This window comes from Pseudophryne corroboree, chromosome 1 (assembly GCF_028390025.1).
Source record: "Pseudophryne corroboree isolate aPseCor3 chromosome 1, aPseCor3.hap2, whole genome shotgun sequence".
Classification (NCBI taxonomy): Eukaryota; Metazoa; Chordata; class Amphibia; order Anura; family Myobatrachidae; genus Pseudophryne; species Pseudophryne corroboree.
This window is the reverse complement of record NC_086444.1, coordinates 604,068,383-604,085,930: the sequence shown is the minus strand read 5'-3', so window position 1 is coordinate 604,085,930 and position 17,548 is coordinate 604,068,383. Positions and strand designations below refer to the sequence as shown.

Sequence of the window (17,548 nt, the reverse complement as noted above, 5' to 3'; positions counted from 1 at the left end):
CGAGGGTGAGACCTGCGTTCCGACCCTCTGGAGCGAATGGTGTCCAGTAGCCTAAGAAGCAGAGCCTATCACTTAAGTAGGTCTGCTTCTCTCCCCTCAGTCCCACGATGCAGGAAGCCTGTTGCCAGCAGTGCTCCCTGAAAATAAAAAACCTAACAAAATTCTTTTTCAGAGAAACTCAGGAGAGCTCCCCTGTAATGCACCCAGTCTCCTCTGGGCACAGGATCTAATTGAGGTCTGGAGGAGGGGCATAGAGGGAGGAGCCAGTGCACATCCATCTAAAGTTCTTTATAGTGCCCATGTCTCCTGCGGAGCCCGTCTATATCCCATGGTCCTTACGGAGTCCCCAGCATCCTCTAGGACGTAAGAGAAAAGAGAATGTCCGCACAGACCCTAACATTTACTCTGTCATCCTTCCCCCAATTACAGAATTTTTAAAAGTAGCTATTATATGTGTTGGTGCAAACAGGAATAATACTGGAAACAAAGAAATAAAAGAAAAAAAAAAAATGTTCCCAAATGGGGCACTCACAGATTGAAGATAACCTAAAAAATATAAACTGCACAAAGAAAAAAATATTCCTAGGGATATGAAATCGCAAAGTTAACAAAAATAAATAAAACATTTTTTTTTATCATAAATGGTTAAAATCTCCAGCAAAATATTAAGTGACAATAATGTGAAAAGTGGAAAAAGTGTACATGTGAAATTAAAACAATTGTCTCCCAATTGTGTGTCTATTCGTTATCTCCCAATGTTGCTATTCGGTATAAGGGATTATATTATCCCAGTATTTGACTGAACACTTTCCTCATCTCTCAGAATATATTAATATTATAAATAGCTGGGACATTTATAATGCATTAATTCACATGCATTAATTCAATATAGTCTGGTTCTATACAGGTTTCTTGATCCAAGGACAGATTAAGGTTAATTTCACACACCTTGATATTAAATATGTGAATATCAAGACGTCTCTGTATGGATCATTGTTTACATGTGTGGATGAATGCTACAGTTTAATCTCAAATGTTCCCACTCATATGGTCTGTTACATAGTAGCACTCATTTCTTGTGTTAGTCCAGAGGTGGGGAACCTTTTTCCTGGCAAGGGCCATTTGGATTTTTTCATCATCATCCACAAGCCATTTTCTAAAATGATATTTGAGATACCTAGTACTATTTATTTATTTGTGCAATTATAACTATGGGGTATATGCAATTGCGGTCGAATTGCCGCAAAAGTCGAAAAACGGGGCATTTTCGACAAAAAAAACATGTCGAATTGGATTAGACAATGCAATACAGTACTTTGACCAAAAAAAAAACAGACGTTTCAGATTCGACTTTTTGCAATTCGACATTTTTAAAATTCGACATGTCTGCAGTGGTAAAAATGCGGCTTTTCGACAAAAGTATATTCAATTGCAGAATGTCGATTCGACAACAGTGCTTTTCGACAGTAATTTCGTCAATTTCATTCCGCCTCACTTTGCTGGCGGAATCTAATAAAAAAAATTAAAAACATGTTTTTTTGTGTTTTTTTTATTGATAATAGCATATCTATTTATATTAGAAGGGATTATGTACTTGGTTTGTCTATTAGGAGACAAGTATTATTTATATATTTTTTTAAAGATTATTTTTTATTTTTTTTAACTGACTAATAGAGAGAGCATGGTTTTCAGTGGGAAGGGGTGGGAATGGGTTAAAAGCCTGAAAAAAAAAAAAAAAAAAGCATGGGGTCTCCCCTCTTAAGCATAACCAGCCTCGGGCTCTTTGAGCCGGTCCTGGTTGTAAAAATACGGGGGGGAAATGGACAGGGGATCCCCCGTATTTGTAGAACCAGCACCGGGCTCTGCGTCCGGTCCTGGTGCAAAAAATACGGGGGACAAAAGACGTAGGGGTCCCCCGTATTTTTAACACCAGCATCGGGCTCCACTAGCTGGAGAGATAATGCCACAGCCGGGGGACACTTTAATACCGGTCCCTGCGGCCGTGGCATTAAATCCCCAACTAGTCACCTCTGGCCGGGGTAACCTGGAGGAGTGGGGACCCCTTAAATCAAGGGGTCCCCACCTCCAGCCACCCAAGGGCCAGGGATGAAGCCCGAGGCTGTCCCCCCCCCCATCCATGGGCTGCGGATGGGGTGCTGATAACCTTGTGACAAATAAAAGAATATTGTTTTTGCAGCAGAACTACAAATCCCAGCAAGTCTCTCCCGCAAGCTGGTACTTGGAGAACCACAATTACCAGCATGCGGGGGGAAAACGGGCCCGCTGGTACCTGTAGTTCTACTGCAAAAAAATACCCAAATAAAAACAGGACACGCACACCGTGAAAGTAAAACTTTATTACATACATGCCGAAACACACATACTTACCTATGTTCACACGCCGACCTCTGTCCACTTCTCCAAGTAGAATCCACGGTGTACCTGAAAATAAAATTATACTCACCTAAATCCAGTGTGTCCTGTTCTTTTTTTGTAATCCACGTACTTGGCAAAAAAACAAACCGCATACCCGATCCACGCACAGAAATGGGTCCCATGTTTACACATGGGACCCCTTTCCCCGAATGCCGAGACCCCCCGTGACTCCTGTCACAGAGGGTCCCTTCAGCCAATCAGGGAGCGCCACGTCGTGGCACTCTCCTGATTGCCTGTGCGCGTCTGAGCTGTCAGACAGCGCATCGCACAGCCGCTCCATTATCTTCAATGGTGGGAACTTTGCGGTCAGCGGTGAGGTTACCCGCGGTCAGCCGCTGACCGCGGGTGACCTCACCGCTGACCGCAAAGTTCCCACCATTGAAGATAATGGAGCGGCTGTGCGATGCGCTGTCTGACAGCTCAGACGCGCACAGGCAATCAGGAGAGTGCCACGACGTGGCGCTCCCTGATTGGCTGAAGGGACCCTCTGTGACAGGTATCACGGGGGGTCTCGGCATTCGGGGAAAGGGGTCCCATGTGTAAACATGGGACCCCTTTCAGTGCGTGGATCGGGTATGCGGTTTGTTTTTTTTGCCAAGTACGTGGATTACAAAAAAAAAAAAAAAAAAAAAGAACAGGACACACTGGATTTAGGGGAGTATAATTTTATTTTCAGGTACCCCGGATTCTACTTGGAGACGTGGTCAGAGGTCGGCGTGTGAACATAGGTAAGTATGTGTGTGTCGGCATGTATGTAATAAAGTTTTACTTTCACGGTGTGCGTGTCCTGTTTTTATTTGGGGTTTTTTTTTGCAGTAGAACTACAGGTACCATCGGGCCCGTTCCCCCCGCATGCTGGTACTTGTGGTTCTCCAAGTACCAGCTTGCGGGGGAGGCTTGCTGGGACTTGTAGTTCTTCTGCAAAAAACAATATTCTTTTATTTTACACAAGGCTATCAGCCCCCCCCCCCCCCATCCGCAGCCCTTGGATGGGGGGGGGGGGACAGCCTCGGACTGCACCCCTGGCCCTTGGGTGGCTGGAGGGGGGGGGGGGGGGGTCTTGATTTAAGGGGTCCCCACTCCTCCAGGGTACCCCGGTCAGGGGTGACTAGTTGGGGATTTAATGCCACGGCCGCAGGGACCGGTATAAAAGTGTCCCCCGGCTGTGGCATTAACTCTCCAGCTAGTGGAGCCCAGTGCTGGTGTTAAAAATACGGGGGACCCCTATGCTTTTTGTCCCCCGTATTTTTTGCACCAGGACCGGACGCAGAGCCCGGTGCTGGTTCTAAAAATACGGGGGATCCCCTGTCAATTTTCCCCCCGTATTTTTACAACCAGGACCGGCTCAAAGAGCCCGAGGCTGGTTATGCTTAGGAGGGGGGACCCCACGCAATTTTTTTTTATGGTATTTTAACCATTTTTGTGCCATCCGAAAAGTCGAATCCAGGACGCACTTATCTGTCAATTGGTCCGTTTTTCGACAGCAGGACTGTCGAATCCGTTTTTAAATGAATATGTCGAATTCCGGCACCCACCGGCCGGGATTCGACGGTCGAATTGTGTTGAATTTAAAAACGGGCGAAAAAAGCCGCAATTCGCCCGGAATTGCATATACCCCTATATGAGGTTATGTTCAATCCGCGAGTGTCCCATCTGGGAATATTTTTTTCTTTTTTGTCTTTATTTTAACTATTTGGATATCAACAAGTTGTGCTGCTGAAATGCTGAGAATGCACACTAGGCATCAATATTAGGTATCAACCTGTCCCACACATACACATCCTAACACAAATCCTAGACACTACCGCAGACTTAAACACAGAAGTCTATTCAGTTAGGTGTATGTATGAAGCAGTGGTAAGAGTGGAGAAGTGTGCCATGGCAACCAAACAGCTTTTAAGTAACCATTTATCAAGTGCATTCTATAACATTATACGTAGTAGCTGACTGAATGCCATGGGCAACTTCTCCACTCTTGTCACTGCTTCATACATTTGCCACCCAATTCCAAACGTGCATCGTTTTTTCTGAGGAAATTAGAGTTGTTTTGTGCTTTTCTATAGCACAATATGATCTCATCAATGCTATTTTAAATAGAGTTAGAAAGAGTGAGAGAGAGAGAGAGAGTGAGAGAGAGTGTGAGTGTGTGTGTGTGTTGTGTGAAGGGGGGGTGTTGGTGGTGAATGGGAGAGGGGAAGAGAAAAAGAGGAGGAAGATTAGGCAAAGTGGAGAAAAGGGGTTAAAATAAAAAATAGTAATACTAATAACAGCATTTCTTCGTATATTACTATATGCCAATAAACTCATTGGGGGCAATGTTCAATTAGCGTCGGATCCATTCCGACATGCATTTGTCGGAATGGATCAGACAACCCCTATTCAATCTCATCGCAATTCGACTTTTTCAAGTCGACTTATGATGAGGGACCCAGAGAAGGAGGGAGGGGGGGGAAGCCGTGGGGAGACCAGCGGGGACAGCTGCCGGTAGACGCAGGAGATCGGCGCTACAGTTGTGCTGCAGGAGGAGGTCACACAGGCGCCCGACCTCACGGCAGTGTCCATCCGGCTCCAGCAAGCGTGACCTCACTTGCTGGAGCCGGGTGGAAGCTGCCGTGAGCGGCGCGGCTGTGTGACATCCTGCTGCAGCGCTGTGCCGTAACGCTGATTTCCCCTATATGCCTGCGGCTGTCCCCCGTCTCCCTGCGGCTCTCCCCCTCTCCTCCTCTGGGTCCCTCATCTCAGTTCGATAAATTATGTTGGACTGAAATGGTCGAAAAGGGGGCTAAAACCTGTCGGTTTTGGCCCCGTTTGTGACACAAGCACGTGGATCGGCAGCTATTCCGCCAATCCACATGCTTTTCGACAAATCGAATACCTCAACTTGTCGAATATATTGAATAGGTTGGAACCCCTTCCGACCTAAAAAAAAAGTAGAAAACTGCCGTCTTTTCGACAAGACGGCAGCTTTCGACGTCAATTGCATATACCCCTTAATCCAATATGTCGCCAAATAAAAGCATTCATTCTGAGTTGGAGATAACATTTTTTCCCAGTGAACCAAATTCACAATTAAAATGCAAAAATTGTTTTACTCATTATGGCGCAAACTACCTCCAGTCATATATCGTGTATATCAATTAGTGTCTTACTGGTATTATGTACATAGATTGTCTGCTCCCTTACACTACAACGATATGACTGAGGCTGAAGTCGGAGGCGATTTCTCTTGTACTGCCCGGCAGCTTCCTGGGTGGCAGGATCACATACGATACATCGTATGCTGTCCTTTTGCATACGATTTATTGTAAGCGATCCCAGCCATGCCTGCGGGATCCGACATATCACGAGTGCAGCACCAACGACCTAGGGGCTCCGATCCAAAGCTCACGGGACCGCGCAACGGATCGGATGTAAAACACATCCGATTTGCCACTTTTCATCCGATTTTTTTAAATCCAGTAAAAAGCAGGATTCTACACATAGATTTTATAATACTTAAAAATGATTATGTCCCACTTGTCCTGAAGTTATTATAGTGGCTATACACTGACAGATCTAGCCGCTCACCCCAAAAGCTCACATCTATCTGTCTTGATGGTGACCTCACACACTTAGGCCACATATTCTGCCAATACCTAGCAACATTTAGTAGATTTCAATAAAATGTTTGTCAGGAAGGGCAAAATGTTCAGGCTGCTTGACACAGTCATTTTCAGCCAAACTGACCTTAACAATGTGCATCGGTACTTAAAAGAAGATACAGGAAACACTGACATTTTATACCCTCTGTCTACGTTTATTAAACCTGTAAAAACAAACGATCACAGCCTGAGTAAAAAAATATTCTTGAACTGCTCACAAACCAAACTGAAAAGAGTATAACCTTACGTGCAGTGCATAATGCTTTCAATTGTGTAGGATAAAGGAACAATTTTTTATTTATTTATTTTTACAATGAACTTGAGTCAGTTTGAACGCACAACAGAGCACACAGAACGGGTACACACACGCAAACATATGGAAATACTTTCATGCAGACACAGTTACACACATAACATGCTGCAGTGGCAAATTTGGATGCAAACACAATAGTAAGGTCACACTTTCAGAAGAACTCTCAGAAGAAACAAAACATCCAGGCATCATTCTTTCTATTACATTAAACTGCTCACTAACAATATCACACCAGGTAAAGATCTCAACTCAGCTTGATGTATAAAGAAAATAAATTGTGAGAGCACCACTAAACATAAAACTGACAAGAAAATAGCCAGATCTGGCTCTAACACTCACTGATGTAGTGCTGGTGTCCTGAGAGGGTGTGCCAACATCCCATATTGTCGGTACATGGGTAAGGCTGTCAATAGGTAGAAAATCCTGGGTGTCCGTGATGTCGGATAGTGAATCCGGGGAAGAGAGGATGGAGTGGTTGGATAATTCATTAAAGAAAGACGACGAGTCCTTTAAAACAATGAAGAAAAAAAACAAGACACAAGATTCTGGTAAGAAAAATAGGAATGCCATAAGCTGCAAATGCAAAACAGAACATTACCTAGAGAGAAAAGACACTTCAAACCAACGTATCTGGCCAGTTTTTGTTTGTTTCCTTGTTAGTGAAGTAGAACTTAGAAGGTAGCGCCCATCAGGCTTTGCCTGAAGCTAATACTGTTGACAATACAGGCACTCACAGCGTGATTAAGAGTACAAAAGTCTCTGAGAAAGGCTACTACTGTATGTATAAAACTGGTCAAATAAAAAGGACAGATCAGTGATAATCATATCAATAGAAAGGGAATATTACAACTGAAATCTGCTACAACCAACTACAGATCATTTCAAGTGTTGCAGCAGACATCCAAGCTTTACCAGACCTGATCATATTTCTGAGGAAAGCCTCCAGTAGAATAGGTCACCTTAAAATGTTTACAAGATGAATTTACTCAGAAACCATTCTCAAAGTAGTGAAGCATAAATATCTTCATATATTACAATGAAGGTGAAAAAAAAACTGTACAAGAGCACAGATGGAGTTTCAAGAAGTAGGGTCAGAAATGTGGATGGCGGTCATTGGGTCGACATGCATTTGTTCGACATGACCTAGTACATGTTGACCTAGTGATCGACATGGAAAAAGGTTGACATGAGTTTTTCACAATTTTTTCATTTTTTGACCTTTTTCATACTTAACGATCTACGTGGACTACAATTGGGAACGGTAACCTGTGCCGAGTGCAGCAGTAGCGGAGCGAGGCACCGTGCCCGAAGCTCACTCGCTATGCGAGGTGTTACGGTGCACTAATTGGGGTTACCCGTCACTTTTAGAAGAAAATGACACACACAAAAAAAAGTTAAAAAACTCGTCGACCTTTTTCCATGTCGACCTAGTGATCATGTCGACCAAAAGTGGTTGACCAAATGAACCACAGTCCAGAAATGTAACTAGGTGCTACTAGAATTAAAGAGCTGCAGTTTAAACTATACAATAACAGAAACCCTCCCTCATTCATGGTACTGCAGAAAAGCTGTACTAGCGCTTGGTGTCCTGCGTGATCTTCCTGGAAATAGATATAAACAATCCAGATATTTTCTAAATGATTTGAATTTGTAAAAAATAAGGAAACAAAATAAACATAAAAAAGGGAGATCATTTTCTTTATAATATGGGAAAAAATCCCAGCTCCAATCCTTGGATCAAGCTGACCACTAACCCCCTAGTCATGACTTGTGCCAGAGGGCATTTTTATTATGCAGCTAGAAAAGTGCCAACTACCATGGGGAAAAAAAACCAGAAGTGCAAAAAGCCGGTGATATGGCGCTGTACAACGTGAAAATGGCATGAAAATGGACAGACATGACCAATTATCTTTATCATGTTACACTAAAGATAAAACAGCATTAAGCAATTTGTCTGTCCATTTTCACAGATCTGAGCCATTTACCCCTATCGACGACTATTTGCAGTAAAAAAAAAAAATCACGCAAAATTCTGCATCCTATGTCCTAATTATTCTCCTAATTAGACGCACATTTTCAGCAATACAGAAGCATGTCTGAGTTGACCGAAACTTGGCGCGCTGAGAAGAGAAGAGCTATTTGGCGCAACTGAAGCCAAAGTGTATGTATATGGTTTGACCATCTGTATGCTATATTGCCTATACAATCGTGACTTTTCTAATAAGAAGACTGGTGAGTGCTGAATATGCAGTAGCCTGAATTTGAACACATAGGAATCTACTTGGAGGGGCAACCTAACCACTGTAACTGAATGGGAGTGCATTATACCTTGATAACATTATTTAAGATAAAAATATATATTTCAATGTTGTACAGAGGTCAATAAAATATAATGTAATTGTAATACACTGATAGTATATATACACATACACACACATACTGTATATACATACACACATATAAATATCTGTCCATAGGTTACACTTATGTGACATTAACGCTAATGGAATGAATAATAGCAAACATAGGAAAAGTGCAAGGAGAGGAGTAGTGAATATTGGTAACAGATGTCCAACATACCACACCTAAATAACACTTTCTCTTCTAGCGACCCCTATTCTAGAAGTGTAATCCAGAGGCAGCTAATAAAGGGATTACTAAAATGTTACTATATCCAATGTTTTCAGAAAGAAAATAAAAACACCTTACTATAAATAATAGACAGATATTGGGGCATACTTGCACAAATGAAAAGATTTGTAAAAGTTCACATGGGACAACTGCTGCAACAATGCACAGGAGCACTTACCGAGCAGCCTGTAGAAGCGTGGCAAGCACTTTTAGAAAAGCTGGATCAAGATAAAACCATATCCACTACATCATTAAAAACGCAAACATGGTATACGGATTCAGGAATAACACGAAGCCAGTTATACTGGCCTATTGGTTCTTAATTACAGCCATACAACGACTACCATACACTTAAATGTGTGCACTGTGTACCAAAAATCTACACTATAACTATGTTATTGACCACCACTCTACTGAATATTTGGATATCTGGGTTACCCACAGTGTACCAAAGCACTTGGGACTATATTACCATGTTAGAGAGAGAGAGAGAGAGAGAGAGAGAGAGAGAGAGAGAGAGAGAGAGAGAGAGAAGCGTAACTTTAAAAGTACTTTAACTCAATTATTTATTTATTTTTTAACAGTTTCTTATATAAAGCAGCAAATTCTGTTGCAATTGGAAACCGTGATAAAACAAAACTGGGTAATAAGAAAGACAGAGGTAGGAAGGCCCTGCTCGCAAGCTTACAAAATGAAACAGATTTTGTTTAAAAAAAGTAACTGGGTGACAAATACTGATTCAAGCATTCCATTACATGCATATGGGGGAGGGGGGTTAATATAAAAGAAACACCCCAAAAAGCAGATGACCGTTAGACATACCACCTGGGTAATATAGATTCAGATACTTGTTTATATAGCTAACCCCCCACCCTCCTACCAGGAAGAAGCAGGATAGAGAACTAAATTTACATAGTTGCAGTTTACAATACTAGAACATTTATTGTGAGAAAGATCTATGTTTTATTAAGAAACACCTCCTTAATATAGATATTACTGGAAGAGAGATAGCCTGCCCACAGACATTATTGGCAGAGAGAACCCTCCCTTATTTTACTGCCAGAAAGAGCCCTTGTTCCTAATTACTGGAAATGTGAGAATCCCCCCTCTCATTGATAATGCCGAGAAACAGCCTCAATATTCAATTTACTCCCCCCCCACCACCATCAGCCCCCCCCCCCCCCCACCATCACCACATCATCATATTATCAACAATTAGTATACTTACATTCATATGGACCAATGTACCCCAATTAAAGATCATGCGGCATAATTCAACTATCCCAAAAATAATATGAGACATTTTGTACTACTCCGTGATAAACAAGTACAACTGAATCCTCACGTACTAACAGACCAAGGTTGCTAATTACCCCCTTCCAAAATCATATTTACACTGATAACACATATACAATACCATTCATTTAATATTACAGAGGTCAAAATAATGATGATGTTACATGGCAAGACTGAGGTTTGTGCTAAAAGTCTCCTAAGTAGTGTAACCTCTTCCTCTAAGACAATCCCAAATAATTTGCTTGTGAGGAGTGTTTGGGAGTTTCACCGTGCCACTGGAGCATCACTCGATCATCAAGCAGGGACACGTAGGAACAAATTACTCATGTACAACAGAAAGCAGATAGATTATCAAGTCTACAACCTCTTCTAGAATTCTCATCATGTTTTGAGTAGAAAGGGCAAAGTAGCAACTAAAAAAGTGGTGGTACCTATAAAATGATGTATTTCGTACAACAGACTAATGCCTCACTATATACTGATATTACTTCATGGCTTCAAAAACGGTCATAGATGGCACTCTAATACAGTGGGAAATAGGCAGAAATAACAGAATGTTACAGGCTGATATTCATGACTACAATAACTCCATTTTCTCTCAGAAAAGTTTCACAGTAGAAAATGCCATTGAGAACACTTTTTACATACATATACACACACACACACACACACACACACACACACACACACACAAACTAAAAATAAAGACGAAACTAACAAGATAGACGGCAATCTATGGTACAAAGAACGATAACAAGCACATAGTAAAAGTGAAAATGGAAATACAGCTGCACCCAGCAACTAGGCTTTAAACAGCTTGCATAATTACTCCGGCCATCATAAGCCAAATGTCCCAATTACGGTATGCCACTGAATAACTGGACTTTTTATTTTCAGCACCAAAAACTTCTGGTCCCCAACACATTACCTTTTCATTACAAGTTATGCGCATTGCCCTGGGAGGTGAGGGACATTCCAAAGTCTGATATGAAGGAGGAAGAAGCTAGCTATAAATGGTTTGAACAGCCCCAACTTTATAGTGACTTGCACATTACAGATAATGATCTTGTTTCTTACACACCAAGTGAAAGCAAATCTGTGTGCTTCTGAGTGGACATCGTAAAAGCGTAAAGAAAAGAAACCTTATGTAAATACTTTACAGTCACGCAAAACACTTCACAGAAACTTTAGTAAAATCACAGTTCACCCAGAATAAAGAAACTGTGACCCTATGTGCTAGTGGAATATCTGACTTAGGAGGAATACCTTGTTCACTGAGGAAACCTTCAGCCAGAAATGCAGTTGTGACATGCCAACAGAACAGGAGCTGGAAAGCGAACAACGGGGCTGAAGACAGAGACTTACACATGACAGCATAACATCACAACAGCTGAGGGGGGGGCCTCCTCCCTTCTTTCTGTCCTCCTGGGATCTGCCCCCTTATGCTTAATTTTCTGCTGTTCACTCTCCTCCCTCCCTTCCCCCCCCCAGGGCATGCATGGCCAGCCCCTGATCCCACTTCCTCTCAATGCTCTTCTGACTTTCAGGAAATGATTCTATGCGAGGATTCCTGGCAGTCACAACACTTACTGTGCCTGGCAGTTAGCTCCACCTCTTATATACCTGTACCTGCAATGCAAGCCAATCACAACTTACCAATTGCTGCTAATTTAACCCTTTCCCTTCTATGACCCAGATAGCTACAATGTTGCTGCAAGACAGCAAATAGGTTGTCACATTTTCTCATTAACCCCTTCCTTGCTGGAGAAATGTAATGCACTCTCTTTTACATTAACCCTTTCACTTATGTACAAGACTATTTATTCTTAAGAAAAGATTATTCTCATGTTCAATCCTCTGCCTGCGCCCCCCCCCCCCCCCTCCCCCCCTCCCATCTTACACACACCCCTCAAGGGAGCAATTGAGTTGAGGGGAGTGGTATGGATTCCAGGAACTTTAATATTTACAGCAGACAGTGAAGCCACATTAACTTTAGCACCAGCTACAGGAACCAAGAATAAAGACCTCTCCACAACAGGCTGTACATGCCCCCACTCCTCACATAAATGTATAATAATCACGTTATACACAAAGATGTATGCACATCCAGCACCAGCGTGAAGCTCATACAAAGAGTGTAATTGAACCATACCAGGTACCACTGCACATAAGTAATGATGTGGCTAATAGTATAGACCACAAAGATTTACTAACCTGCAAATCACCTAAAATATGTAAGAATAAAATACATACACACATTTACAGGTTCTCACAGGATTGTGTACAGTAAAAGTGATACAAAAGAACATTTCAAAGATCATCTAACTGGGGCAGTCTCAATTAAGGATGAGGTTCTATCGGAACCCAGCGCCGCGCACACTGCAAATATAGGCTGAATGTAAACCTTGCTCGTTTCTGCACGCAGCTCAATGAGATGCAAACAAAACTGTGAGCTATTCCTGCGTACAGTATCGTGCAACGTTAAAATAGAGCCTCGCCATTTATTGAATCTGCATCCCTGACTGACATTCTGCCCACCCCTGGTATTCACAGTCAGGATAAAGTATCGGTAATTGCTGGCAATTAATACCTTGTCACTGCGCACCAGACCCAAAGATCAGTGCCTAATCAACTACATATATGTAGCAAAACTAGACATGATGCATCAGCTCTGCATTAGAGCCAAGTGGTATTATTCCCGCCAGCTACACTGGGCACATACAACAGGCCCTTGGGGGTCATATACAGCGATCTTATGAGCATATTTACCAATAATTAGAATAATATGATCAACTCTGATTGCCATCTGCCCGATATTAAGTATGCGCTGTCAGAATAAAAAACAGTCCTAGCAGCAAATACCAACTAAACGGATGATCTGAACAGTCACAAAGTGACAAGACAAAGGGAATAGTGACTAGTTGTTTTTTTATTAGGTAAAAGCGGGCATCAAAATGAATCACTTCCTGAAGGAAATTCCAGGTTGTCTTGGAGAACTGCAATAGTCTTCAAGGTTTACTTCCTTAAGAACAGAAGGCATTGGAAAAAAAAAAAATCACAAGCTTGGAGCTTGTTTAATCAGTTTTCGGCATGCCATAGCGCCAATATATGCAGCCAATATCCCATTTATTCCAAAGCACTTTACACAGTAACAAAATGGGACCGGGCATTAACAGACAGAAAAGGAGGAAAAGGACAAAAAATCTAATATGGCAGCGTGTGGACTGAAAGTACAGCTAACCACTGATACAATCAAAACTGAATGATAATCCTTTCACTCAGCTGTTGGCTCGATCAGCAGGATAAAAGCTTATCTTTATTAGTAAGCAATACTTTAGTCTTCCGTTCACAGCAGGTGAACACATAAAAGAACTGCAAAGGTTAAGAAGCAAAGTTCCTCTAACTACACTTGTACACAACACACACCTTCCTGGGATTTTCCACATCAAGAAGCCTGGAAATTTAGGAAGATTTTGTATGGACTCGTAACACAAATAAAGAAGGCTCAGTGAGAAGGGACGCCTTCACATAGATTAGAGAAAATAATGCATCTCTTCTCTGCTGCAGCTCGGTCTGATCACACATATATTACTGGAAATATCATTGCACAACATTACGCAATACTCACCACGGGTCGCCAGACAGTGAAAGGGTCAGTAAGATGGGAGGGGAAAACGAAGCAGTGGGGACACAAGTAAAAGATCAAGGAGGAAATGGTAACAAAGGGACAGAAGAAGGGTACAGATATCAGAAGAACACTGCAGGATAGACAGAGAGTGAGAAAGGAGAACAAAGTTAAGAAGGACAGTAGCCCAGGAAGAATGAGCAGGTTAATGTGACAAATAAGTATGACAAATTGTGTATTAGTGAAAGCTACTGGATTAAATGAGATGTTTGAATTTGATGCCATAAACAGACAGACAGACAGACAGACGTCTCCTATGGAAATCTCGAAATTGATGCAGAATTTCTACAGGCTATACTGTATGATATGTTAGGTCATATTTTTACATTTATTTTTTATAGTCTTACCAAACCTCCAATGTATACAGATTTTCGGAATTAAAGCAATGACTATCTATACTGTTTTAGAATAACATCCATTTCAAAAAGGCAACACTATAGAATTAAGTCATACTATGCTACATAATCACATAAATAAGTTTATGCATATTGTCATGTACTAGAATGAGATCTACTTTACATGTATATGTGCAAAAGGTTAAAGTATATTTTAATTTCTGCTTTTAACTATAGAACACGGTACTAAAATATAACTTTCCATGCTGTTCTAGTTAGAATGGGCTGAAAGTATAAGCTTGCATACAGTATATGAAAGGTTGCAATACACTGTATGAATGAAAGGAAGGCTGAAAGTACAAAATGACCCCGTTGACTGACCAAATTCATTTTAGAAAAAGTGTAGACAAAGTGAGCCAATGATTGTCACTGTGAGCCGATACTCATTTGGACTGCTGCTTGTAACAGTGATATGCTGTCAAATGATTCATGTGAGCGATTTTTCGCATTGGTGGAACTGATGTTACAGATCCAGGTTGCTAACCAGACAACTGAGGAGAACAGCCCCTCAATCAGAATCTCTGCGCTGGTAACTACATGGGACTAAGGGTCTTATTCAGTAAGGCCCGCAGACTACCGAAAATCGCAAATGAGCAATTTCCAGCAATCCGCGCACATGCTGCGGCCGCACATCGCATGCGCAAACCCGCACAGTGCGTGCTGTGATGAACAGGACAAGGCGTTGCTGGGGCATGGTCTGGACAACGGAGGAGTGTCTGGACCATTTTCTGGGCAGCTGCTTGACATCACACACAGCTGCTCTGAGGAAAAAGATGGTGGCAGACCATTAAATTCCAGTTCAGCATTACTATTGCAACGCTGGGTGGACCTTTGAATACTGGGCAGCACCCAGCATGCGAGCGCAAGCAGTAGCAGATTCTGCTATTTAGAATCAGGTACTAAGTACCAAACCAGCAATATAATACAGTACCACTTTTCTAGTAAGAGACATACACTAATCTAACACTTATCCGATGTTCTGGGGACTATTTAAATTCTATTTTGCACTATTAGGCAGTGTTTAATCCAAGTATTATACAGTGTGGGAGGATTTCCATTATCTAACAGGGCCCATAGGTCAGGCAATTACCTGTTCTCCCAAAGCCTCGGTCAGGGGAATCTGTGAAATCCAACATGTTGGAAATCCACTATTTGCTGATTCCAACCAAAAAATTATCAGGGTTGGAGATGTGGGGATTTACAACATGCGGTCTGTTTGTTTTGGTGGCGTAAGAACAGGGAATTGGCCCCATAACATTGCTATTTGGATTTAAGGAGAACAGTGGTGACTAACAACTAACTGAGATATAATTAACATTTTAATTACGAACAACAATCTTAATAATGTGTTTTTAACTAATTGTGGAGACTGTATAGGAGTTGCAGATTATGATATTTTCAAGTCCTTGAGTATCGGTGGAATGCAATATTATGCTTATAGGTGTATTATCATGTGTATGGGGGTCATTCAGAGTTATTCGCTCGTTACCGATTTCCGCAATGCTGCGATTTGTTGCTAATTGCGCATTCGCAAGGCACGCAGGGCACATGCGCTTAGTTATTTAACTAAAAACTTAGCAGATTTGCTGTGGATTCTGCAGCGCTTTTCAGTCGCTCTGCTGACCGGTGAATGATTGACAGGAAAGGGGCGTTTCTGAGAGGTAACTGAGCGTTTTCCGGGAGTGTGCTAAAAAACGCGGGAGTGTCTGGAGAAACAGAGGAGTGGCTGGCTGAACGCAGGGCGTGTTTGTGACGTCAAGCCAGGAACTAAACGGACTGAGGTGATCACAATCTAGGAGTAGGTCTGGAGCTACTCAGAAACTGCAAATAATTATTTATTAGCAGATCTGCTAACCTTTCGGTCGCACTTCTGCTAAGCTAAGATACACTCCCAGGGGGCGGCGGCCTAGCGTGTGCAATGCTGCTAAAAGCAGCTAGCGAGCGAACAACTCGGAATGAGGGCCTATATACATACATATTTTATTAATGCTTTTTATTACATTTTAAAGTTCCATACTGCAGTCAATTCCTTCATTATCCAGCATTAAGGATAGCTTTCCAGCACTCTGGATGCCATTTTTAAAATATTAAGTTATACTGAAGGGATCTGATCAGTATCCTGGCGTTCTGGATACAGGCAGTTGGAATACAGACATCAGAATCCCGTGTCTGCACAGAATACAGACGCCGGGATCCTGACATGCATCGGGAAAGATCTGCGGGTACTCCAAGGAGGTAAGCCACAGGGGAAAGTGTTAGGCTGTGGGAGAGGAGGGTTAGGGTTAGTGGGGTAGGGGGAGAGGGATAGCATACTTACCTACTAGGAGGAGTCAGGATGCTGCTGTCGGGATGCTGCAGTCGGTATTTCTGACTGCCAGTATCCCGGATGCCGCTGTCGGTATTCTGACTGATGGTATCCCAAGTACTGGGATCCCACTACCATCCATACTGAGACTTTAATAGTAACGTACCTCGGAGCTGGTTAGGGTTTTTTCACTTTTGTAGTTCAGAATCAACAGTACTTCTGCTTACTAGCTGCATGTATCAGTTAGTGTCCGCCCCAGGAAATGTTGACCGCCAGGTTGCATTAAGACGTAGTTGGGGGGAATCATTGTAATCTGGGCTCAGATATCATTTTTAAAGAGTTGCATATATTCTTGCAAGATATTTCCAACTTACTAGCTGGACACAGAGGTAAATGTTTCCAGCAAACAACTCAGAGACACAGGGCCTGACTCAGTTGTATGTGAATGCTGCTGCAGTTGCAAATGTGTACTCAGATACTGCATAAAAATACGCAAATGCCATAGTTTTCTGAAATTGTATGGAGACGGCCCCACCGGCGGATTGCAAGTCCCATCGGCTGCATACACAGAGGCCATAGATCATTCGGTTATGGAACTTCTGAGTAACTATATGGTAGCGCAGCAAGGCCGCAGGGAGTAAGACGCCACTGTTACTTTATGGAAACGGGGCCTGGACTGCACACCCTAGCTTATTATAATGGGATGTGCTACCTTGCTGGGACTAAGTACTGTAATACTACAATATAGGAACTGTTACTTTGTACGCTATTGCAGAGGCAGACTAAAAAAAACCCCGAAAACAGTTATGACATGCCTGTATTTTTGCCACCACTCCCGGTTACCTC

General features: G+C 42.3%; 1 protein-coding gene across 4 annotated transcripts in view; it reads right to left on the bottom strand.

Annotated features, from left to right (window-relative positions):
• Positions 1-17,548, bottom strand: part of SBNO2 (strawberry notch homolog 2) — a 233,572-nt gene that overhangs the window by 126,415 nt on the left and 89,609 nt on the right. The window contains exons 1-2 of one of the 4 annotated variants that reach the window (XM_063914355.1): positions 11,584-11,726; positions 6,730-6,897 (exon numbers count right to left, since the gene is read on the bottom strand). The exons of 1 other annotated variant lie outside the window; for it this stretch is intronic. In XM_063914355.1, the coding sequence (XP_063770425.1) occupies positions 6,730-6,897; positions 11,584-11,694 (279 nt within the window). In that variant the 5' untranslated portion in view covers positions 11,695-11,726. Of the gene's footprint in view, positions 1-6,729; positions 6,898-11,583; positions 11,727-17,548 lie in introns of those variants that run through there. 2 more of the 4 variants (XM_063914353.1, XM_063914356.1) reach the window with 2 other exon arrangements.